Below are 26,373 nucleotides of genomic sequence, written 5' to 3' on the forward strand. Positions count from 1 at the left end.
TTGTGAATTGCGTTTGCTAAGACGCTTTCTCATTACGGTTTTTCTTCAACTCTAATTTTGACAAATCAAATTCACTGAGGTTCACTGTGATTACTTAGTAAGAAATAGATACAGAGTATGTGAGAAGCATCATGTAGTCATTTGTCAGACTTTTCACGCTTTTGAAGCTTCTCACACCTGGAACTCTGGCCAAGTGTGTGAGCAGGACAGTATGACCGGCCCAGGAAACTCTGGGGACTCCTGCCCCCTAGAGCTCTGGAAAGGAATGAGCAATGACTGTTGGGTTCTATTAAGAATTTTAGTATGTCTGAAAGCCAGGTGAGGACTATCCGGTATAGTTCGGTGCTGGAGCTGTTATTTACCTACACAGGAATTATTTAGGAAAAATAATGAGCGAGGCTGCAAGGGATCCCATTGTGTGAGATTACTTCTTTTGTGGGAACTGCTGACTCAAACAATTCTGAAAATAGGGTCAGCGTGGCGGCTGGAGGCTGCCACCAGGCAAGAGCCATTGGCGGGGTTATTCTTGGTCTCAGCTTTATCAGGATACAGAAGGGACTGCAGGTAGTTGATGTATCTGATCGCAGCTCGGAGAGTTTCCACTTTGCTGAGTCGCTTCTCCAGATACTCCTCGGGCAGATGATGTCGGAGCTGGGCGTAGCCTTCGTTGACACACTTCACGCGCTGCCTTTCCCGCTCGTTCCTCTTCCTGATGAAGGCCGGCCCGTAGGAGTAGGAGTACTCGCACCTCCTGTAGCCCGGGAGAGGCATCGGGAAAGGGAACGGGCAGGGCTCACCGTAGTTCTCCACCATCAGAGGGTCGCTGGGAAACGGCAGCAGCGGCAGCTCTTCCTGGTAAGGGGACGGCAGCTGGGCCTCGGGGTACAGGTGGAAAGTGACCATGGGGTCCAGGTAGAAGGACCTGGCTAGCGGCAAGTGGGCAGAATCAGAGAAGACAGGGAATGTATCTGGTGGACTAGAGTGGCTTCTACTGTCCATTTCCTCGTTAACCTAGAAATACAACCAAGTTGTTAATTCGGCCAGTCAAGAGAGCAGGTATAATCTACTGTCTCAGCATTTTAAACACTTAATGCTTTGATGACTCGCGCCTGAGTTTATTTTGAAAATAGAGTGGGTTACATATAACTGCCCGAGTGTAGAAAAAGGAATTTTTAGGTAGATTTCAGTCTTGGCTTTACCTGTTCTTTGCTCTGTGTAGTTAGGCAAGTTTCTTAACCTCTACAGGCCTTGGCTGTTTTCTATGTCCATGTGAGATGTCAACTATTCTTCAGGGTGGCTGTGAAGAGTAAATAAAAAAAAAATACACACAATGCATCAAGCAAAAGGGTTATTTTCCTCTTTCCTTTCTTCCCAGATGGATACTTGTGTAGTAGCATCCCTTTCTCTACATCTGATGGAAAACCTGGCTCTATTTTTCCTAACCCTGGAGTATCAAGATATTCATCAATTTGTTGAGATCTGAAGAACATACCTAAAAGAGAAAAGGGAAAGCAATTTGAAGTCTAATTGTGGATCACCATAAAGACAAGACATGCAGGTTTCTATTAATTTCTCAAGATTTTTTTCCTTAATATCTGTAGGAATGAGGGCTTCTTCTCTTAAATATAGTAGCATTCAATGACAAAGAGGCAAAACAAATCCTCCCCAGGCAGTCTGAATTTATGGGTGAGATTAGGTAATGGTGGACCTGGTTTCTCTGTCTGAGGACAGCAAGAACTTAGCAGGTTCTGCTCTATCTTGGGAGGTGTGGACATCAACACCAGAATTCAACTGTGTTCCAATTCCTGTGAAAAATCCAGAGTGTGGTTGCTGGAAAGACAAAAAATTTTGAAACAGAAAAGACTGCAGGGGGTGCGGGATACGGGTGAGGAGTGGGGACAGTTATGAGTCATCGGGAGGAGACAGGCTGGAAGAGGAGTCAGTGCCAGGAAAAGCGCTCCCTACCAAGGGGCAGGGGAGGGAGAGATAAGTGGAACAGAACTAATTAGAAATCAAAAGCGGGGATCAGGAAACGAAAGATTCCAAACTGCTGACCACATGACCTGAAATAACTAACATAAAACAAAATTTCTAGGAGATTAAAACTAGCCAAGTTTCTGTCAAAAGGAAAAGCTGCTGAGAGAAGCTAGTTAGGAAATTCCCAAACCAGGAATTCCAAAGGATAAGAGATAAGGAACTGTATATCACGGCGGACAAAGGATGGCAGATGGATGTAAAACCTGCACTGTGCATTTTTAATAACAGCTTTATTTTTGCCTACAGCTAACAGGTCAGAAGTCATTAACAACAGGTTCCCCCCAAATAAAGCAGATGTCATAAAGCCAACAATGCAAAATGATATTTGGGGATGTAGTTTTAGCCTGAAACATAATTTTAATAATATTGTAAATGATGACCCAGATGAAATCTGAGTAATTTGTATATGCCACAAGAAATTAAGTTTCTAGGTTTTAACAAGATTGCATACTTTTTGGTAAAAGAGCACAGTGTCTCCTGAGACGATGAGGAGTAACTTCTGTTCTTAAGGCTTTCCAGTAAGTTCACCAATCAATGTAGTAGCATTTAAAGATGATAATCTTTTATTTATTCAAAGAAGAAAAATGCAAAACAACAGAGCAGGAGAGTAGAAAATATGGCAACAATGAAGATAAGATAGGAAGCCTTATGAAGTCTAGATGTGTGTGTTTGTTAGGAATTGAGTACAATTTTATTTTAAAAGAAAGCAACATGTATTGTTAGTTCTGGGTCTTCGTGGCACTAGATATATGCACAACTAACACATGCACCTTGGGAAGAGCTTAGGTTTCTGTCTCAGAGCACTTCTGGCACATAAATAGAGGTTGTAATAATAAAATCCTAAGAGGTTCTTAATACTCTATTGAGCATAAAAGCATCTACTTCCATACATTAAAAAATTTATGCAGAATGTCAAAACCAAAAAGCTTCCACTGCATATACCTGAATTATGGAATGTTTAGAGGTAGGAGAAAGCTTAAGGTTGCTAAGTGAGTAGCAGAGCAGAGGCCAGAACCTGGGGTCCTGAACTTCCAAACCAAAATGCTTTCCATTCATCCAAGTGATTTCATTACTAATAAAATCTGGATCTTTCATTATAGTATAATAATTGATTCTTAAGGTAATGAAACAGTCAGATTATTGACAGTTGGCCCTTTATCACTGTGCCTAAGGATTTTCTTAAAAATCATGTTTTTATTCCTCCCCCTTGACCATTTCTGAGAAGTGTCTCTTACCTGAGTTTTGTCATCCAAGATGTTGTATTTTGGGCTGAGTCAGACTTACTCTGATTTATAGTAGTCATTTAGTGACAATATGCAAAGTAGCTTACAGTTAAACAGAACTGCTTGGTTCTGGTTTAGCTGTTTTTTCCCTAGCTAATATGTAGATATGACAACATACAATATTAAAGAGGAAGGGTTGCTTACATAATTGGACACTTGCAAAACACATTTTTGTTTAAAAGGTGTCCCCCATTCATCTGGATTAAATGATTTTGCAAAAGAAGTATTTATGGAAAATATTTTTACGTAGTAGTCTCACAATGTGCAAATATTGGTCAATGTTCTTTTAGAAAGATATTTAAACCGGAATGAGGAAGGTCAATATGAATTTATAATATCCATTTTTTTTCCTCCTAAGTAGACTTTATTTTTAAGGTAGTTTCAGGTTCATAGCAAACTTGAGCAGAAAGAGTCCTTGCACAGGCCTCTCCGCTATTAGCATCCTGCTCCATAGTAGTAACTTTGCAGTAATCGATGGACCTGTAATTGATGACACAGCATCATTACCCAAAGTCCACAGTTTCCATTAGGCTTCATTCTTAGTGTTGTACACTTACACTCTATGAGTTTGGACAAATGTATAATGGCCTATGTCCATTGATAGTGTATCATATATTTACAGCAGTTTTAAGGCTGTAAATATTCTCTGCACTACCTGTTCATGTCTCCCTCCCCGTAACCTCTACAACCACTGCTCATTACTGTCTCTCTGGTTTTGCCTTTTCCAGAATATCATATAAATAGAATCATTTAGTGTGCAACCTTTTCATATAGGGCTCTTTTACTTAGTAATAAACATTGAAAGTTCTTCCATGTCTTTTCATGGCTTGAAAACTCATTTATTTTTAATACTGAATAGTGTTCCCTTGTGTGGATGCATCACAGTTTATCTACCTACTAAAAGGCATTTTGGTTGTTTTCAAATTTGGGCAATTATGAATAAAGCTACTATTAACATCCATGTATAGGTTTTTGTGTGGCCATAAGATTTTAGCTCATTTGGGTAATTACCGATGAACACAATTGCTGAATCCTGGTTGTGTAACAATCTGCTGAACTCTTTTTCCAAAGTTGTATTATTTTGCATTCCCACCATCACTAAATAAGAGTTCTTGTTGCTCTGTCTCTAACCATTTGGAATTGTCAGTATTCTAGATTTTGGCCATTTTAGGGGTGCAGTCTCATCTCACTGTTCAATTTGCATTGCCCTGTGACATATGATATGGAAGGGTCATTTTAAAATATGGTTTCTTGCTAACTTTTCTCTGGTGAGATCTCCATTCAAGACTTTTGCCCATTTTTTACACTGGATTTTTTGGTTTGTTTTCTTATTGTCAAATATTAAATGTCCTTTATCAGGTATATCTTTTGCAAATATTTTTTTCCTGCTCTATTTTTCTAATTCTCTTGGCAGCATCTTTTTGGAGAAATTTTAACTTTTAATAAAAGTCCAGCTTGACAAGTCTTTCTTTCTAGGACCATGTTTTTGGTGTTATATCTAAAGTCAATATCACCTAAATTTTCACCAGTAGTATCTTCTAGAAGTTTTATAGTTCATTTTATATGTAGGCTTGTAATCTATTTTGTTATTTTTCATGAAAGTTCTAAGGTCTGTTGTCTAGATATTTATTTTTTGCCTGTGAATATTCAGTTCTTTATGCCAGCACTGTTGTTAAAGATGATTTTATATCAGAGATATAGTTCAGTGATAGTGTTTTCCAAGTATGCACAAGGTTCTGGGTTGATCCTCGGTACCACAAAACAAGAAAAAAAAGAAGAGACTTATTATGATTTATATCTAAAATGTCCCCTCAAAGTCTCCTATGTTCAGAGGCAGGGCTTTGGATTGGGTCATGGAAATGCTATATTCAGTTCACAGCTGCATGTGCTTTTTAGGGGGTGGGGTCTGGTACAAAGGTCTTTATCTGGGTGTATTCTTTTTCCAAGCTCCTGCTCTCTCATTCTCTCATTCCTGTCCCCCTTCCTTTGAATTCAACACTTTTCTTCTCCCACGGCCTCCTACCATCCATTTCTGCCTTGAAGTGAGCTGACTTTGGGCTGAATCCACTGGAAACCATGAGCCAAATAAAGCTATCCCATTTAAGTGGAGAGTGTTACTTTGTCCCAGTGACAGGAAAGTGACTAATACAATTACCCTTTCTCCACTAGATCGCTTTTTGCTCCTTTGTCGAAGATCAACTGGCTATTTATGGCAGAGTATTTCTGGACTCCCCATGCTGTTACACTGCATCGGTACCAGTCTTCATACTGTACTTCATAGTAAATTTTGAAGTTGATAGCATCAGTCCTCTGACTTTGTGGTTAATTTATGTTGGCTACTTTGGGTCTTTTACATTTCGATATAAACTTTAGAATTAGTTTGGACTATCTCATTCATTCATTTCTTATTATCAGTTTTCTATTTTTTCCTATATTTTATAAATATTTTGCTAAATTTATACTTAAAATTTCATCTTTGAGATACTGTTAGGAATAGTGTTGTTTTTAATCTCAAATTCCACTTCTTTATTGCTTGTTTATGGGAAAGCAATTAACTCTATGTGTCAGTTGCTATAATCACGTATTTCAGGTACTTTTGTTCTTTTGGGTTTTCTAAATAGGTGATGTATCACCTGTGAGAAAGAGGAAGTTTTATTTCTTCCCTCCCAATCTGTAAACTTTTTTCATGTCTTACTGCATTTGCTAGGACTTCCAGCGTAATGCTGAAAAGCAGTGGTGAACGAAGACATCTTTGCCTTATTCCTGATTGTAGTGAGAAAGCTACTAGTTTCTCTTTGTTAAATATGTTAGCTGTAGATCTTTGCAGGACACATTATCTCTGGTTGGAAAAGTTCCCCTTTCTTCCTAGTTTGCTGGGAGCTGTTTTAGTTTGTTTGTCATGACTGCATGTTGAATGATGATCATCTGATTTGTTTCTTTAGATGTGATAGTTACATTATTTTCTAGTGTTGAAGTAGCCTTGTATGCTCCAGATAAATCCAACTTGGTCAAAGTTGACCAAACTATTTTTTTCTCGATGGTACTGAGGCTTGATCTCAGGGAGTACTACGCTACACTATGAGTTTTTTTTTTTTTAAAACTTACTTTGTTTCGAAAGATGGTCTCAATAAGTTGCCCAGGCTGTCCTTGAACCTGTAAACTTTCTGCCTCAGCCTCCCTAGTGGCTGGGATTGCATGTATGTGTCACCCATTTCCAGGCCAAATTTTTGAATACTAACAGTAAAATCAATTTTAGGTTAGGGTTCTGGGGAGCTAAAAAAACTAGTTATTTTTACTAACCAAAAATAAAACCATTAATAGCTCCCCAAACCACATCCTTATGAATTTAATGCTAATATATTTTTTCACCAAGAACTTCTTAGAACAGAATATATATTGGAACTTATTATTGGAATATTCGTATACATCTCAGAGACCCATTTAAGAATCCACATATTCTTTGCACATGCAAACTAGGATAATTTAGTATCAACATTTTAAGATTACATTGGTATGAAACAGTCTCACAACAGGGTACAAAATATGATTGTTTCTTCAAGTTCATATAGCAAAAGAGAAGAAAAAGCTAGAGGACATAGACACACTGATAGATGTTTCAAAAATTATTTTTATTGTTACATTCCAAAGAGGACATAGAAGAAAAATGCCAGTTATCCAATAACTGTTATACTTTTCAGAAGGAGGCATCCAGAACCCCAGTACTAGTTCAGAGTTGCACACATTCGAGCTCAAACAGCTGCCTCTGCATGACCGGAAATGCTAACACATGTATGTCATCAATCCAGGGAGGCTTGGGTTTGAAAGAAAATTTCCTTATTGCAAGTGTCCAAGTCCTTAGGATTTGACCTTAAAGATACTAGAAGACGAGGAAGACCACACACACCAAGACTATGTTTAGTCATTAGAGTAAACTAGCAAGTAGCCAGTTTGTTCTAGGATGTACTGCATCAGACATCACAGTACATGATGTGAATCTGCATTTGGTGAAGAGCCACCAGGCATTTCAGATCCAATTTACCATGAGATTCAGCCACAGGCAACCAGATGTCTAGATAATACAGTCAGTGCAAAAGTCATCTGGGTAAATCAGCACTTTAATGAGGCTGACTACACTGGAAAATATTAACGAAATTTGAAAATAGAAGGTCAGGTCTATTTACAAAATTTGGTTTAGTAAAGTGACATGAGAAAAGTTGTGTCAAGCACTTTCCCTGTATCCTTTCCTTCTCCCACAAACAAACAAACCACCTGAAAAGTATCTTGAAAATCAGGTTAAAACTGTGGTGAAAAAGCGCTTGTTCCAGGTAAAGGACTTCAAAATAAGTTACAGGCAGGTTTAATTTTGTTAGTAAAAGTCACAAGTAGGAAAAGGCTTACTGGCTGACTTTGACCTATTTGCTTTTTAAAATGTCTCCATTAATATGTTAACAAGAAAAAAATACTAAGCATGTTTTTGCGTCCAATTTTGAGTCTTCCAGCAAGAGTTGGTAAAATCAACAGAGTATTAAAACAAAACCCAGAAAACTCAAGTCAGTTTTTTCTAGTTGTCTGCTTCGTTTCTTTCTGGTCATCTTGAACTTGATTCCCACTAGCTGAGGACAACATGTCGGTCAAAGACTGATTTTCGCTGCTCTTGAACTTGAAGCTTCCAGCGCTGCTGGGCATACTCCACCTTGTTCAAAACATTGGGCCGGCTGCGGGATCGGGCCAGCACATCATGGGCATTTGCAAAAGGCTGGTGATCCTGAAAGGCCAAATGAAAAATGCCAGTGATGGCGTTAGTTATCAGTGTAAAACACACGCAACAGCAGTTCACCTGCTACTGGGAGAGGAGGCTTTGCAAACAACAGGGCATGTACGTGACCAAGCACTGCAAAGTAATCAACAGCAGGAGGAGGGTGCACTCATCTATAGAAATCTTAGAAATGGGTTACCATTTTCAAAGATATTGCCTTGAAAATACACAGACAAAATAAAGACAATGATCATTTGTGTGAAAGAGAATGGAAAAGAGAAAGTATTTGCATGCTATTCTGTCCATGTTATAGACACAGAAAGTAAGGCATTTCTTTGATTTAATCGGTACTACAGAGCTAATCTATTGCAGAGAAAGCATCTAATTCCAATTTCCTCAGTCCCATTATATGAGAATTGTTTACTTGCTTGGATGCTTGTTCAGCAAGGCAGATGAGTTGACACAGTCATATGGTTGGTTATGACCTCTCCCTGTCCTTTCAGAACGTATACTAATTGGCCTACTTTCTAAAACTTCTCTTGTTACTCCCTTTTGTACACTGTAATGAAAAGGGTCATATACAGCTCAAGTGCTAAAATCATCCCTTATGACCAAGGACAGTGAGGAATGATTTACTTCACATTTTTATTCAACAATGACTTGCATCTTTTCTTGCTAAGCACTCAGTGTCTCAAATGTTGGTTGCTGTATAAAGAAAGAGGCTATTGAAGGATTATGCTGGCATTCTGGAGAATCTACCTCTCCTGGTCTAAGTAAGCTAACACAAGTGGATGTTTGTAGTCATTACACAGGAAACCAACATGCTAATCTATCTATGAATGAGATATAAACACAGCTGCCTTCACGACAAAAAGCACTCAATAGTAATTTATTGGTTTTGTTTTGTCTTTTCGTTGATCTCTTTATCCTGAACACCATGCCAGCAAAGTTTCTAAATGTTCCAATACAAGACGCAAGTCCTAAGTTGGGTCTCTTAAGCTAAGTTTTGTCCCTAGAAAAGAAACAACTTTGCTCTGCCGTGCATGTCTGTAAAAGCTGTCATATATCCAGGACAGGAGTTGGTATTTAGGAGACATTATTGAAAAAGTTATTAGTGAAGAAATACAATGCCATCAATCCCCCTCAAAATACAGCCCCCTCACTTTGAACACTTATTCCATAATTCTTGCTTGCTACTTTCTCAAGCAGGTCTGGAAGTCCTCTTTCATGAGTATCTTTCGCTGCCCTATCATACTGCCTCAGCGTCCTGAATCAATACAAAATGTTCTTTCATGGTCATCTTTACTTTGGGGAAGAGCAAGAAGTTGCCTGATGCTAGGCCCGGTGAATAAGGTGAATGAGGACACAGCATAATGGTTTTCACAAATCTCTCTCTCTTCATCAAATGGCACTTTGTGAACACACTCACTGCATATTTGATCAGATCTCATAAAGACAGTTACATAGTACCACAGCAATGTATGTGCACCCATGTTTACAGCAGCACAATTTGTAATAGTTAAATCTTGGAAACAACCAGAATGCCCATCAACTGAAGAATGGATAAAAAAGATGTGATAGTTTATATAACAGAGTACTACTCAGCTATAAATAAGGATCAACTAGAGGTGTTTTTTTTTTTGGTGGAACTGGGGATTAAACTCATGACCTCATGGTTGCCAGGCAGGCACTTATGCCACTGAGCTAAATCCCCAGCCCTTAACTAGAGGTTTTAATAGGTAAATGGGTGCACCTGGAGACCATACTCATAAGTGAAATAAGTCAGATTCACATGTATAAATACCATATTATTGCCCTGGTATAAGAAACTGAAAGAGTAAATAAGATCCAAAATCTACAGTAGATATTGTGAAAGGGTAAGAAACTCCTCAGAGGGGAAAAACAACTGGGAAGGGGAAAGGAAAAAAGAAGGAAGGGAAAAGGAAAAAGATATAAATTTACATTTACACATAAGATACATAAGTTATACATAAAATAGCTAAGATGATTATACTACTAATTCTATTCATGGAAAATGAACAGTTAATACTCATACAGTTTGATCAATTTTGCATGCCTGTATCTGGTAATATAAGTAACTCTTTTGAAGATAACAATATGCAATATAACAACCATTGTTAAATTCCTATCATCTTGTTTTGAAAGCCTATATTGTTATTGTTTTGATTTTTTGTTGTTTGTCTCTTTTGTTTTGTTTTTCTCTCTTTAAAATTAAAAAAAAAAAAGACAGCCACAAAAAATAACTTCTAGAACTGCTTCAAAAAGTGGCAGAAGTAATGGGGTAGCGTGTTTAAAGCAAGGGATAATATTTGGTTGAGGGTTAATAAATTTAAAACAAACATTCACCATATATTCTTATCATATCTCCTACATGGAAAACCACATAACTATAAGAGTAACTGTATGTGATGTTATAATACCTGGCCTTATTGGTATAGCAAGACATTTATACCATGATTATATTTTAAAAGTTTTCTATAAAAATAACCTTTTCTTGACTCCTTTACCAAAATGTCTTCAACTTTTTACTTAATGGTAATGGCTTGTGTAAATACAATTTATTTCTAAGCTAAAAATGAAAATAATAAAGACAATCCCATGAAGTTCAAAATGTGAGTAAGACAGAGGCAGAAATAAGGAGGAGAAGAAAGAAAAAGAAGAGAAGGAGAAATAAGAACAGGAAGAAAGAAAAGGAAAAGCAAGCAAGGCAGGACAAGACAAAGCAAGACTGAAGTCCCAAGATTATGCGCTTCCCTATAAGGCGATAAACTGACCCAAGTCATTTAACACATTTGCTAAATACTAAAGCTTAGTTTGCCTAACCTTGACTTGGTGCTCTATCTTCTCAGCACATAGATTTTGTTCAGGTAGATTAAAATGACACTACAGGAATGTTGTGCTTCAGTGAATTTGTATATAAAATATTATTACCATTGATTTATTTTGACAAAAACAAGACTGGGAAGAAGGATGTACTTTGTCAGCAGAGCACTCTTCAGTTTCCTAGTCCTGTTATCTATTCTTCAAGGTAGGAGGAGAAAGAAGTCTTCTTAAGGAACAAATTTGAGAGACTAAGTAAAGCAGTTAATCCTTCTGTTTGTCCTCCACCTGTGAGAACAAGACTGAACCAGCTGATCATGGGCATGGGTGCTGAAAGAATGCACACAGAGATTTACCCTTTTTATGTTTGTCCCTTTTACACCTGATGAAATTTCAATGAATACAAAACACGTCTTAATGTAATGCTTTGATAACAGTAATGATGTGTCATGGATATATGATACAGTAAATATTATGACTACTTGCAATACACTTAACTATTTCTACTCTAATTTGCTTCAAAATGTTCTATACTGAACAAAAATCCAAAATTTAAAATGAACATGAATAGTGAAGAACTTTTTTTTTTTGTGGTACTAGGGATTAAACCCACGGCCTTTGAATTGAGTTACATCTCTCTCTCTCTCTCTCTCTCTCTCTCTCTATATATATATATATATATATATATATATATATATATATAGTTTTTTTAAAAAATATTTTTAAGGCAGACTCTCACTAAGTCCCTAAATTGCCCAAGCTGGGCTCAAATTTGCAACCCTCCTTCCTCAGTCTCCCAGAGGGCAAGGACTACAAGCATGTACTATTATGCCTGGCAAGAACTCCCATCTTAAATAAGCAACAAATGAAGGAGTTTAAATTTAACTTCTTTCTGTATGCAATTATTACCATAATTCCACAGCTTTGATCAGAAAACCTCACTCTGCCCAGAATCACTTTAATGGCTATATGAGCGTCAGCCAAACCTCTCAGTGACAGTGTCCTCAGATGGTCAATTAATCACTTGTGGGCACGATGGTTTCTGAGAGCATCACCCCACCAACCAGGTCCGCCCTACAGGCTTTGTGTTTGCATTTTACACTGATTTCCAGTATGTCTAAATGCCCTATTTTCATATTGCTTATTTTTGAAATTGGAAACAAACAGTTACTGCTATAATGGACACAGATGAAGTCAGAGTTTCAACCTATGTTCCTGTAATGAAAACGCTTTTCATGTCAGTATTTGGGGTTAAAAACTCAGGCTGCTCTACCACTTGGCTGCATTCTCAGCCCTTTTTGAGACAAGGTCTTGCTAAGCTGTCCAGGCAGCACTCAAGCTTGAAATACTTTTGACTCAGCCTCTCTCAGTGCTGATGTTAAAGGAGTGTGCCACATGGATGATGTTTACTGTCATGACTGGGATGGCAATTGTTTGTCATGAGCCCTTTGGTATCTAGCAGACAAAAGTCAGGCATTTTGCTGAGTATCTTACAGTAAACATGACAGCTCTCCACAAAGAATTATACAAAATTAGAGTTGAGACACTCTAAACATGTGAATGAAAATTAATCTGAAAATAGTATTTGAGACTCTAGTATTTCTGATATACAACTTCCTATCCTAGTTCACTGGGCTCTAGCCCCACTATGTCTGGCTAAAAACTACATTATATGTCCAATCTTTTCTTCCACCCTCCTTTTGAAATAAATATATCTCTTATATGACTAAAAATAAGAGTGAGGAAGTACACTATTGTAGTCATTTCTTTCACATCTGTTTCTGCTTCATTTTTTTATTCCTAGTATCCAGCACAGTACTTTATCCAGAAAAGAACTCAATATGTGTTGGTTGAATTAATAGAAGAAGCAGGGAGAAAAGATGCAAACAGGGGTGTTTCTACGAAAGTTCCTGAAAAGAAATTTTAACTCTTGCCCAAAGAAGCTGAGAATTCATAACTGCTATTCATAGGATGATAGCATGTTGATCAAAGAGCCATAACTCAAGCTACCCTGCCAGGATCTGCTTTCTCAACTTCACCAACATGTCCCCAAAGGGGTCACATAAAGTGACTTTTAACTTCTAAGTGTACTCAGGATTTGGCTGTTGAAACTATACTGAATTTTATCCTCTTTCAGGAACACCGTCCTTACTGTATTTTACTAATACAAAAGGAAAAATAATTTTTAAAGAATAATTACATATGATAATGAAATACTGGACAATTTTAGAAATAATTCCATGTATGATAGTGATAAAACAAGCAATATAATTCTCTAAGCTCTGCTGAATAACAAGCTTTTGTACTATGTCAGTTTCTAGACTTCTTTGTTTGTTGTGCTGGGATCAAACCCAGGGCCTCACACAGCTCTAGACATTTTATGAAGTAATGTTAAAATAAAAAGGAGATTATGAAACAGTATGTATAACAATTGTAGTAAATATATGTGTTTTAAAGACAGCAAGAGGATCTGAAGTGATATTATTTTCTTCTAAAGAAAAAAATTATAGTCCTTTTATTTAGAGGAAATATAAACCATCAGTAAGTGATCAAGTTGTGCTTCCTTGATAATAGTAACAGAAGAACATCATGCTTTCCATGTTTCCTTTGCTAAAGTCTCTTTGTCTTCTAAAGATTTGGTGATCTGACAGGCAGTGTTCCAGGTGGGGCGGGGGAGATACCTACCTCACATGCTTTCTCCATGTGACAGGGGAAGGCCTTATAAAAGCATCCTCTTAAGGGTCAACAGTTTGAACTGCCACATTTATGGTTTTACAGAACGATTGCCTCACAAATAAAATCTACTAAAATTAGAAACCTCTTGAGCTTTGCAGATTGAGGATCAAACTCAAACATCTCCATGCAATTATTTTCCACTTGTATTTTACATCTGATGATGGAGACTGGCCACGAGCTGGGAAGGCAGGCTGGGAACTTACCCCAATGTCGTCTTCGCTCTGTATCAACTGTGAGTGTCCAAAGAGGCGCCTCTTCAGTATGGGCTCCACCAGAGTAAGATACACCATGTACAGAAGTAGGAGACCCAAAATAGAGAGGTAAATTATAATGGTAACCTAAGGGAAATGGAAAGTAAATTACATCTCTGTTCAAGACAAGAAATCAGAATTTTATACATTAAAGCCTGATGAAGACTGATACACATCTGCCTGCCTACAGGATTTCTATGCCAACCAGATTCCGGTATAAGAGACAAACTCAACTCTTCACCAAAGAGTTTAAGGAAGAAGAGGAAAGAAAGCATTTTGTCTTTGAGATCTTTCTGTGTCTCTGACATTCCACTTTTACCTACTGCTAATTGTTTGTCTTTACAGCGAGCATAGCAATTTTCTTTTTTCAGCTGGACATAGTTTCCCAGATTCAGCAGTAGGTGCTGCCAAAGGAACTCTTCAGAGGAAATTAACTCAGGTGCATTTCAAGAGAACACTGTATTCTTTTATAGATCAGTTTAAGTCTACAAAAACTTTCTAGGGCAATGATTTTCTTGGGAATTAATGTGCTGACCAAAAGTATGGTAAGCTATACCTACTAGAATAGATATAATAAAATACACAATGGCATTTATTAGCAAGTACATGGGGAAACAGAAACCTCATACACCACTGGTAAAAGGCGTAATCCAAGCCAGGAATGCCTGTAATCCCAGCACTCTGGGAAGCTGAGGCAGAAAGACTGCAACTTCAAATCCAGCCTGAGCAATTTACCAATTTAGTGACATCCCGTCTCAAAAAAAAAAAAAAAAAAAAAAAAAAGAAGATATAGCTCAGTGCACAAAAGCACTCAATCCCAGTACTAGAAAAAAAAAAAGTATGACCCTTTTGGGAAAAAATATGGCTGGCTGTTTCTTAAAAAATTTAAACATAAATTTACTATTGTAAGAAACTTATCTAAGAGAAAGGGAAACATATATCCCCTCAAAGACATCTATACAGATATTCATGACAGTAGTAATGGTATAAATTTGGACATAATCCAGATATTCATCAAATGATGAATGGATATTTATACAATGGAACACTATTCAACAATAAAATGGAATGAAGTACTAACATATGCTACAACTTAGATAACAATCAAAAACACTATGCTACGTGAAAGAAGCCTGTCACAGAAGACTACATATTCTATGACTCCATCTATATGAAATGCTCAGATATGCACAGACAGAAAGTAGAACAGTGACTGTTGGCACCGAGGATGAAGTAGGGCTTAATTATAAGGGGCTATGGAGAATCTTTTTAGGTTGATGGGAATATTTTAAAATTGGATTTCAAAAAGTTGTTCTAAACTTACTAAAATCTGTAGACTCACAATGAGTTAATTTTAGATACATAAAATTACACATAAAATATCTGTTAAAAAGCAAAATACAGGGGCTGGGAATTTAGCTCAGTGGCATAAGCACCTGCCTTGCAAGTACGTGTTCATGAGTTCCATCCCTGGTACTGATAAAAAAAATTTTTTTAAAAACCAAAATACAATGAGAATTTATAGTTTTGCACCCAATGAAGCCACAGCTCTGCTGCAGGGCCAATCACAACAGAAATCCTTGTGAGCAGCTGTTCTGGCTGACCACCCCACGTTCACCACAAGGAGTTTTTTTTTGAGGAAAGGAATGGGAAGTGCCATTTAAAAAGTTTTGGCAGGACAACCATTAGCTACTATAATAAAGTCACTGAACTTATCCAAGTGGTAATGAGAATTATCTATATTCCATTTCCTACAGGAATCGAAGGGAAATCTTGAAATACAAAAGTAATGTTTCTAAAATGGTTACTGTATATATAGATTATAGTTACTCTATAATCTGTGCTAGCAGCACATTTTGATGCCATTTTACATTATGTCTCTAAACTGACCTCAGTAATCCACAGAGCCTTTGGGGCAGGCAAAGAGCAGGCTCATTACTCCCTTTTGGGAAAGAGGCTGAAAATATTCTGCCTTTTCTGAAGACCTAATTAATGTAATCCAGTATAACATATATATCTATAATATAAACCAACATAACATAATATACTCTATATAAGTCTCACCTTGATTGTGACAGAGCTTCTTTCCTCATATTTGCATTCACAACGGAGACAGTATGCTTCTACGTCAGGTCCAAGCACTGGCATGGGATCCACAACATGAAGGCAGTCACTGAAAAAAAGATAAAATGCTGCATAGCCTGTCTTGATTTTCTACTTGTATTGGTTAAAACTTACCCAAAATTCAAAATTATGAACTTACTCAATGAAAAAATATAAGGAACAAATAATAAAGCAAAGAGAATTAATTTCCTCTCTCTATTTAGCATTTTGTAAGATTTAACCACCTGAGAAGCCATAAAGACATAAAGTTAGCTGTTTATTTTTAATTTGCTGTTTCTTCCCTACCCCCCACCCCACCCCCACCGTACTGGGACTGAATCCAGTTTTTTTATAGAGCTACATCCCTAGCCTTTTAAAAAATTTGTTTTGCTTTGAGATAGGTTGAACTCAATCTTGTTGAAGTTGTTCAGGTTGGACTCAAACCTGCAATCCTTCTATCTCTGCCTCCCAGAATGCTAGAATTACAGGTATGCCACCACACTCAGCTCAAGTCACAATTGTTAACAGTTATAAATACACCAGGAAAATGGCAATTTGGATTAAAAAAAAAAACTACTTAACAAATTGAGGGTTTAAAGTGACATGGACATTGTTTAAATAGGAGACTGTCTCTTGTGATTTAATGTCATTCTCAGTTCTACAATGTGGCATATGAATGGCTTATCACTTTTAAGAGAGAGGTACATCTTGAAATTCTCAGGGTGTACCCTTCTTTCAAAGCCACAGTAAGAAATAATTAAGTTACTAAAACTTAATTTTAAACTTTAAACTTACTTTTAAACTAAAAAGTCCATTGAAAAGTAAGATGTGAGGGGTCTGGGAAAATGGCGGAATGGTAAGCAGCAGAGTAAACAGGCTCTCTGAAAGAAGTAGCCCAGATGCTGGGAATATAGCATTCTGGAGGAGACCAGAAGGAAAGAAATGGGATCTTGACCCAGGAAGAAACTAAAGTGAGAATCGAAGCCCACAGAAACAATAAAAAAGAAAGAAAGAAAAAACTTAAACAGAAGGTAGTGGCACTTTCACCAGAGCTGGTCCCACTCTGTGAGAGGCGCCATTGGAATCCAGAGATACACCATCCCAGTGAAACTGGTGGGTGGCAAACCCAAAGGCCTCAGTGGGGAGATGTGGTAGCAGAGGGGAGCAACAGACCAGAGGACTGCACTGGCTGGTGGTAAGTGTGGGGGACTCAGTCCTCCTGCACGAGTGCAGGAGTGGGCAATTGGCCGGGCACCATTTTGGAGTCAGGCTGGATAAGCCTGGAACCAGAACTGCAGCTGGCTTCATTCAGCTCCTCCTAGCACAGAGCAGACTGGTAAAAATTGCTTGGATTGAGTCCCACCCCTGTGTGCGGTCCAATAGCCAACTCTGACGTTTTCCTAAAGTTATCCCTAACCAATCCCACCAGCCTGACACACATTAAGGTGGTGAAGACTCCCTGTGGGTTAACCAGTTTGGGAGGGAGGTGCCAGCCTGCCCCACCTCTGCTTATACTCCAGCAGTCACTAGCAGATTGGGAAAAGCAGCAAACAGCAGAAATCCCTAGCCAACGTGTTTCAGAATAGTTATAACCAATGCAGAAAGTGCCGGGGACCCTACTACCCTCTTCTCTGGAAGAAACCAGGAACATGATGAAAGGAAGAAGCAAAAAGCAGTCTCGGGCCTCCAACCTAAGCAGTACTGGTCCAGGAGATGTAAACATAGAAGAGATCAGGAGTAGAACACCTGCAGTTTCTGAAGTAACAGCAACTGAAATAAAGAAACAATTTCATGAAGCTATAAAAGAACTTAAAACAGAAATACTATTACAAGTAAAGGATGACATAAGAAACATAATAAAAGAATTGCTAAGCACCTCTCAAGAAAAAGACATAGATGGAAGAACACAGAAGCATAGAAAAAGGAGGGAAAACTTCAATGAAGAATATAAAAAAATTTAGAATACATGAAACAGATGCAAAGAGATTATTAGGAAATTAAAAATTCCATTGAAAGCTGGCAAAACTGCTTGAAAGAAACTAAAGACTGGCTATCAAACCTTGAAGACAGGTTTGCAACTTGCGATTGCGAAAGTAAAAGTCTCTTAAAAATAACAAGGAACCAGGAAGTAACAACACAAAGGCTAGAAGACAATAAGAAATAAGAGGATCTATAACTTAAGAATAAAAAATGTGAGTGAAGAAGCAGAGGTAAACACAAATAAAATACAAAGGCTATTTATAGAAATAATTAAAGAAAATGTTCCAAGCATAGGAAAAGGAAGTGATATTCAGATAAATGAGGCATACAGAACTCCACCAGCTATAACCAAAATAGAGCTACACTCAGACATATAATAAAGATCCCAGAAATTCAACCCAAGAACAGAATATTAAAAGCTGTCAGAGAAAAGAAATAGATCAGAATCATGACAGACTTCTCAACACAAACCATCAAATCAAGAAGAGCTTGGAGTGAAGTATTCCAAGTACTGAAAGAAAATAACCTTCAACCCAGATTGATGTACTCTGAAAACCTATTTCTCAAAATTAATGGAGAAACAAGATGCTTCCATGACAAAAAGGAACTGGGGAGTTCATGATCACCACACCAACCCTACAAAAAATACTGAAGGACATTCTAGAGAGAGAGAAAAAAAAGACCATGGTTTCACAACAGCAGCAGAGAGGGCTCACTGAATGGAGCAGACAGTGGAATGAAGGGAGAAAGTAGACAACCAATGACAGAAAAATAGCATGGCAGAGATGAGGCAGAGAAGGTTGGCCATAATCACTAATATATATGGCCTCGATACACCAATAAAAAGAAACACAGGCAAAGTTGATCAGGAGATAGGGTCCATCAATATGCTCTATATAAGAAATAACCTGAAAGAGGATTTACAGACTGAACGTCAAAGATGAGAAAACAATGCTCTATGTGCCAGGGAACCAGAAAAAAGTGGGGGTAGCTTGCCCATCAGCTGCAAATTGGTTAGAAAGATATGACACTTTGATACAATGGAAAGAAAATCTTGAGGCTTTTGTAGGTAAATGGATACAACTTGAGATCATGCTCAGGGGTAAAAAGGTTCAGAATCACTTAGGTGAATAGTGAATTGCAGGATACAGAATGTACAAGGCACCTTGTGAAAGTAAAAGGGGAGGAATTGTCTAAAAAGGGAAGGCAGTGGCCATTGTTAATCTGGTATCATGATTTGAAACCCATATTGTTTTCATCGCTCTGTTTAGTTTGGTTTTGTTCTGTTCCAATTTGACTACTTGTATTAGATTTGATAGCATGGACAGGTATTACAAGGATAGCAGGATATACTTACGGTAACCATTTGTGATTTCCTATTAACTTGATTTGAAGCCCTATATTGCTTTCACTGTCTTGTTTTGACTGATTTTATTCAAATCTGTTTTGTTTGATAGTATCAAGTCTGAGAGTATAGGCAACTACTTTGAAGATAATAAGACTCACTATGATACCCATTCTGGTTTGATTGTTACCCTCTTTTGAAGTCCTATAATGTCTCCAATGTTTTGTTTTTAGTGGTTTTGTTCTGTACTGTTTTGTCTGATTTTATTATACCTGATGATATGGGCAATTCTTTTGAAGATAACAAGAGGTATTATGGTAACAATTGTTGATCACCTTGTATTTTAAGTCATGTACTATGTCCATCCTTTAAAAAAAGTAAGAAATAGGACTACAAAAATATTTTAAATAAAACTACAAATAAGTATATAAAAAGATAAGAATGAAAGGTTTATAAAAAGCAATGCTAAAAATACCTTTTCCCAGAAATCTGTCAATTCCAAAAAATAATTACTTCCCAGTTATTAACAGTCTACTACTATATAGTTGGATGTGGTAGTGTATGCTGATAATCTTAGCATTCTATGATGTTGAGGCAGGAATATCAAGTCTGAGGCCAAATAAAAGTTTAAAAAGGGTGGGTGAGGCCAGAGGTTTAGCTCTGCGGCATAAGTGCCTGCCTGGAAAGCTCAAGGTCATGAGTTTGATCCCTGGTACTAAAAAACAACAACAAAAAACCCCCCAAAAAACCAAACAAAAAAACAGGGCTGGAGATGTGGCTCAGTGTGAAAGCCCTGAATTTAATCCCTAGAAAAAGAAAAAAAAAATCTATTACTCTGATGATTGCTTTAAGCAAAAGTAGGCAAAGCTTTCTCCTCCTTCTCCTGCCAACTGCTCGGGAATTCTCTTCCCCTTTGGCATCGTTCTCTTTGGTATTCCTAGATGCCCAAAGAACTCTACTACAACATCCTGTCTTATTCCACTTGTTTTTCCTGGAAGTACGAACACTCTAGGCCAGCGATGGCAAACATTTTAGAGATGAGTGCCCAAACTGCAACCCAAAACCCACTTATTTATCATAAAGTGCCAACACTGCAATTAAACCTAAATATTGAGGTTTTAGTTTAGAAAAGACAACTCATACATTAACATGTTTTGTCTTAAAAGAAAACACATGTGCCACAGATTCACCACCACTGCTCTTAGGCTGACTCTCTTTGCCCTATTCAAATGTACCTTTTTGCAGAATTAGAGTGTGTTCTGTCGCCTCTGCTTTGTGGCATTAGAGAGAAAATCCAAGGTCTGGGGATGGAGATTTGCGGCAGAGTCGCTTGCCCAGCATGTACAAGTTGTGCCTGGGGTTTAATTCTCAGCAATACATAAAAAACCCAAGAAGGTATGATAAAAATCCAATTATCCTTAATAGTTTAATTTTAATACAGACAGTAATGAAAAATCCAATTTCCACGGACAGAATTTCAAATAAGAGAGCCCACAGATCATACTATAAAAGTGTGTGGTTTCTCTCTCAGACATACAGAAGACCAGGCACATGTCCTGCTAATGTGCATGTGAAGCTGAATACCCCAAAGAGGCTCTCCAAAAGTCTCAGAATCAGATCACACAGCCCAGCACTCAGAGCCATTAACTGGTACAAGGTAACAGCTGGGAAAGGATCGGGATCTACATCTCCCGCCTCCTGGATCAACTTCTCCTTTAGCTTTGAAACCAAAGGAAAAAACACTTACTTCCTATTAGTTTCTTATTTCAGCGTCACAAGCCTCAGCAACAATACCTAAGAATCACTTAGGAATCTAAGTGCTTAGTAAGCCTTGAGTATTTCTTTTGAGGCACAAATTTATTTTACAGTATTCCTTTTTTCTTTTTCGTTTTTGGACAGGACCTTGCTAAATGGCTAAGTTGCCCAGGCTAGGTTTGAATTTGCAATCAAACTTACCAGTGCTGGAATTATAGGCGTGTACAACATGCCTAACTACAAATATATTTTAGTTAACAAAAAGGTGTTGAGTACTATGCAAAGGTTGTGCATGACTCAAGAAGAAGCAGGAAGAAGAGCTCTAACTAACCTATCACTATAAACAGCTAGAGCTAGGTTCGCCTCAAAGCACTGTAGGAACTAGGCAATACTTCCCCCTAGTGCCAAAAGGAAGACAGGACCAGCTTTGAGCCACATAGAAGACTACTCTAATTTTTCTTAAGTTTCAAATCAGCTTAAAAGTCAATGAAGAATTAAAGCTAACACATGGACAAGATAAGAGGCCTAGGAAACATAAGGTGAAGGTTTACTTAGGATCTCATATATATTGGAGGACTCAGGAAGCCATACATCCTGGTTAATAACTTGCCTGCCTTTCTAAAGCCTGTTAAACATTTTCAGAGCCAGTTGGGAACCTATCCCAGTAAAAGGCTTAGCTTTAAGGAAGAAGCAAAAGAAAGCGGGACACAGGGAAGATAAATCCCAAATGAGGATTGTTTTCAACTGTTGATTTTCAAAGCTCCCTATTTTGACTAATAACCAGGATTAAACAACATATGGCTCTGTCTGAGCCTGGAATACCAACAAGTTGGTGAAAAGATTACTGTTAAAACACTTGACTAACGTCTTCAATCTGCCACTCAATAGACATCACATTCTTTTACTGATAATGGAATAAACTGTAAAGTGTTCAGTGTCTGTAGAACTTGTACTCTTGTAACTTATAAATTTGAGCTTGCTTGTGTTATATAAAGGAACTTGCTGATACAAAACCTATAAGAATATAGCCAAATCACTTAGTACTATAGCCAAATCACTTTACAACAGGAAACCTTATATAGTTCTCAAGAACACTCTAAACAGACTGAATTTACATGCATATGTCTTAGTGACTTTCTGTAATGCTGGAACAAAGTATTCAAATCTGCAACTTAAAGGAGGACAGGTTTATTTTGGCTCATAGTTCCTAAGTTTTAGTGAATGGTTGGCAGGTTTAAATACTGAAATGGGATGGGAGAAGGGCCTGGGAAGAGGTAAACTGATCACATCATGGAGGCCAGGAAGCAGAGAGAGCAGACAAAAGCCAGAGAGGGAGATAAGCTCCTCCAGGTCACATTCCTAGTGATCCACCTCTAACCAGGCTCCTTCCTAGCAGCAAGCAAAGGATAGCACCCCTATAATCCAATCACCTTTCAAAAGCCCTGCTTCTGAGCACATAAGACTCTTGGGAGATATTTATTTATTTGTCTTTTTGAGACAGGGTCTCACTATGCAGATCTGGCTGGCCTTAGGCTCACTTTGTAGCCCAGGCTGGTCTCAAACTTGCCACAATCCATCTGCCTCAGCTTCCCAAGTGCTGGGATTACAGGAGTGTGCCATCACGCCCGACTTCTTGGGAGATATTTAGATCTAAACTATAACAGCATATTAGAGAAACTAAACATGTTTAGACATTTCCTTTCCTCTTTCAAAGTCAGTTTGGAATATTGTGGTTGAATGAATTTAATCTTGCTCCCAAGCTCTTTGCTTATTACTAAGCTTTGAAACCAGATAAATGAAAATATCTAGAATTTGGAGTCATTTTCCTTTGATTCTTATCCCACCAATCTTCCACTGGGATTACAAATCATGAAACATCACAATTCCATGGCAAGAACATCCAACCTGTGACACCACAACTGCTCCCCAACTGTTTCATGACACATATAGAACAAGCTACCATTTGTCTTCAGTGGTAAAGAAGGCTGCTAGGGCTGGCTCACCAGTCTGGATTCCAGTCATTCTAGGCCTGTCAGATTTCCCAAGATTTCCCACTCTGTCTCAGCACACCTATAGTATAGTACACGCACCAATTAAGTGTGACATATATAGCTCATTTCCATTTGTTCCTAAGTTATCTGACACTTTTAAACATAGCCTGCCATTCTAGGCAATATATCATCAAAATCTACAAGTTACAAAAATTACAAATAAAGAAGGCTTGCTTACCCTTCAGTGAAAAGCAAGAGGGAGAAAGATCCTTCACCAAAACGTATGGGAGCACAGGAGGTAGCTACGGGTGGCTTAAGTGTAACAAACTCAGTTCCAACTCTACAGGAAATTCTCCCTGCCACTGAGCCAAGGGCTCAGTGTTTGGCTACAGTTCCTTTAGGTTTCTGTCATGCACTCAGAGCCTTATTTTCACTTTTTCCAAATGAAAATAGGATGATACTTCTGCTTCAAAATATATAAAAAGACAATAACATATTGGATAACATTCTGGGCTAACAATGACAACTATAGAAAAAATCTGACAGCAATTCAGTGATCTAGAAGACTTACCAATCCTTTTGGGATATGTTCTTATTATAAATATGCCCAGGATTATCCTTATAAGGAGGACAGATGCATTTACATCGGACATCCTCAAAATTCTGTAACCAAAACAGAAATTTGATATAACTAGTTTATAGTTTATCATAAGTATATTTAAAAATTGCCCATAAACATTTTGCTAGGTGTCCCTTGTCAAATATTTGAAAACCATTCTAAATCACTAAATTTGACAGACACAAGTAAAGCTAATGAATCATATACAATTATTTTAAAATACCTAATCCATGATCTTTGACTTATTAATCACGTTTATCAATTACATGACACTCAAACTGTGTTAATGTTATCACCATCTAGCTGCCAGATGACAAAATTTGTACCTATAAATAAGAGTGCTGATTACAAAAGAATGGAGGGAACTAAAAGTTATTCATGAACAAGTCACAATTTTGGGGATATAGCTCACTGGTACAGTGTGTACTTTTAATGCCTTAGAAACACACACACAACCACAATTTTTCAACCTACCATCCTTTACTATTTAGTAGAAAGATATTTACTTGGATGAAATGAATTAAACTAGAGTCCCATAGGAGGGATGAAATTTTTAAGACACACAGCTTCAACTAACAAGGAGGTACACAGGGAAGTACTTTGATTTTAGCTGAGATAAGCTTGATTTACTCTTTCCAGGTAATTTTGCTTCTAATCTTGGTTGACACAGACAGCAACTACTAACAGCAAAGTGGAGGAAGAGGGTTTTAAAATCTAGCAAGAATACGAAATGTTTCCTCAGCAAAGGGGAATTTATTAAAAAGGTGGCAGTTCAGTAGTCTCAAGAGGACCAGGCTTCTACATACAAGGATACAACCAACAGAGCTGTTGACAATTCATAAACTTACTCAGCAATTGCTTAAGACCCACTTAGGACACGTATTACTCTATGTTCGAATTTGTACTCAATGAGGTGGACTCAGATAAACATAAGACATGGTTTCTGCCCTCTAGGCCACACCCTCGAAAGGGGAGACTGACAAACACAGAGTTATGATATGCTACATAAAGTGATGGTGGACAATACGCAGAGGATGCTGGGAGAATTCCTGATGGGAGGTCAGGAAGTTTTCATAAAGAACTCCTGATGAAAAACACCTGCCTCCCTATAACCTGTTTTTTAAAGCCCCTATACTTACAAACACTATACGTTACGGCTGCTTTTTAAAAAAATGTAATGTCATTCTGTTTTCCCAACACACTAACATGAATTCCTTCGTTTTGTCCAATAATGAGTTAGCTTATCAAAGAGGAAGCCCAAATATGCATAGGCCCAGGGCAGAATTGGGCCCGAGAACAGCTTCGGGGCACTGAAGGATTTTAAAAAATGGAACTGGGGAAAAAGCTACAAGCTCACTTGCCCTATACTTTCGATCTTCCCTTATCCACAAAATTGCCAGGAAGAGAAAAGGTAAGAAAGAGGGTGGCCAACAGGTCCTGGAAGGAGTTTAGCTGGTGACAGATAACTCTGTGAGTTGTATGAGGAGGGAGGCTGCTGTCCAGGAGAGGCAAGCCCCCAGGATGGGAAGGGGATCTTCTCCAAGGAGACGCCTGAGTTGAGGGCTTCTTCATTTGGTTTGGAGACTTGGGGAACCTTTGAGGATGGTGGCGGACGGGGTAGGCTGTTGGAGCTTAAGGGTGGAAAGTGAGGGGCTCCCAGAGCTGGGAAGCTGTAACTTGGAGGCAGGTGACGCTGGACGTGGGAAGGGAAGTGTCAATCAGTGGAGGAGCCCCTCCCTGCCCAGGCCGGGGTGGTGTCAGTCGGTGACTGCAGGCTGTCAGGGCGGAGGGCGAGAGTGCTACAGGCGATAAGGGCGGTGAGAGGGTCAGGGGCCGTGCGCTTAGGGGGCTGCTGTCAGGGCTGCGCGAGGACTCGGTGGGCAGCATTTGGCAGCCCCGGTTTCCGCAAGGCCGGTGGCGGAGGAGGAGCTCCTGTCAGGGGCGAAGGCGGGGCGGGACTCACCTTGGCGGCAGCTGTCAGCTGCACCAGCGAGGAGAGCGCCAGGCAGGACACGCCGAGCACCGAGCCCAGCCGCAGGAGGCCCCAGCACAGCGACGGCATCGCGGGAGCCCAGCCGGCCCCCAGCCGGAGCCCAGAGACCAGCTCCCAGCCCGGGATCCCACTCGGATCCTCCGCCCGCACTTCCGCCTGGGCCTTCGCGTCACAGGCCGCGCCGGGTCAGCTGTAGAAAGTATCCGCCCCGGAAGCGGTTCCGGCGCCGAGGGCCGGCACCCCGCGCGGTCCCGACGCCTGGCGGCCTTTACTCGGCCCCGGGACGCGGATGGGCCGCTCCCGGGCACAGCGTAGGCCCACCAAGGTCCTGAGTACCTTCCCGGGGCGCAGAAGCAGTGGGCCTGGGAAAGCCGCCATTGCGCCAAGGCCTCCCCCGGCAGGGAGACCCCAGCAAGCTCCGGATGTCACAGGGAGCCTCCAGCGGTCCATTCGGGGTCGCACCGCAGAACCCGCCGAGAGCGGCCCATTATGGCGGGCGCCGAGCATAGAGGCGCGGCTGGCACTGGCCGGTCCTTCCTTTCCGGGAAGCCCACCCTAGTCGGACGGTCTGTCGGGGTAGTCTCTGGCACTTTGAGTACTAACCTTCCGCCCACGAGCCTTCCAGACACGGCTCCCCTCCGGCTTTGGAACCGTTCTGCGAGCCGTCCGCGTGGGTGTGGCTT

General features: G+C 39.2%; 2 protein-coding genes across 3 annotated transcripts; both read right to left on the reverse strand.

Annotated features, from left to right (window-relative positions):
• Positions 1-211: 211 nt before the first annotated feature.
• Positions 212-999, reverse strand: Ascl3 (achaete-scute family bHLH transcription factor 3). Its single transcript, XM_013144168.2, has one exon. It carries the CDS (start codon positions 997-999, stop codon positions 451-453), a length of 549 nt encoding a protein of 182 aa, XP_012999622.1. The 3' UTR covers positions 212-450.
• A 5,931-nt stretch (positions 1,000-6,930) lies between these two features.
• Positions 6,931-25,913, reverse strand: Tmem9b (TMEM9 domain family member B). 2 transcript variants are annotated; one of them, XM_003462465.5, is made up of 5 exons: positions 25,661-25,913; positions 23,650-23,741; positions 15,969-16,077; positions 13,857-13,991; positions 6,931-8,085 (listed from the first exon to the last, which is right to left on the reverse strand). In XM_003462465.5, exons 1-5 carry the CDS (start codon positions 25,757-25,759, stop codon positions 7,930-7,932), a joined length of 591 nt encoding a protein of 196 aa, XP_003462513.1. In that variant the 5' UTR covers positions 25,760-25,913; the 3' UTR covers positions 6,931-7,929. The 2 variants fall into 2 exon arrangements, with proteins under 2 accessions (XP_003462513.1, XP_012999630.1); XM_013144176.3 differs by lacking the exon at positions 23,650-23,741 and having other exon boundaries at positions 25,661-25,854.
• Between the last annotated feature and the right edge of the window lie 460 nt (positions 25,914-26,373).

This window comes from Cavia porcellus, unplaced genomic scaffold, assembly GCF_034190915.1.
Source record: "Cavia porcellus strain 051 isolate PalLab524CR breed Dunkin Hartley unplaced genomic scaffold, mCavPor4.1 scaffold_9, whole genome shotgun sequence".
Taxonomy (NCBI): domain Eukaryota; kingdom Metazoa; phylum Chordata; class Mammalia; order Rodentia; family Caviidae; genus Cavia; species Cavia porcellus.

Bases quoted from the DNA above. Each gene is read 5' to 3' on its own strand.
- Tmem9b (XM_003462465.5), bottom strand. From the start codon at position 25,759: ATGCCGTCGCTGTGCTGGGGCCTCCTGCGGCTGGGCTCGGTGCTCGGC. The intron at 23,742-25,660 runs GTGAGTCCCGCC...TTTTGGTTACAG, and splicing joins AGCTGACAGCTGCCGCCAAG to AATTTTGAGGATGTCCGATG. The intron at 13,992-15,968 runs GTGAGACTTATA...CATTTCCCTTAG, and splicing joins GAAGCTCTGTCACAATCAAG to GTTACCATTATAATTTACCT.
- Ascl3 (XM_013144168.2), bottom strand. From the start codon at position 999: ATGGACAGTAGAAGCCACTCTAGTCCACCAGATACATTCCCTGTCTTC.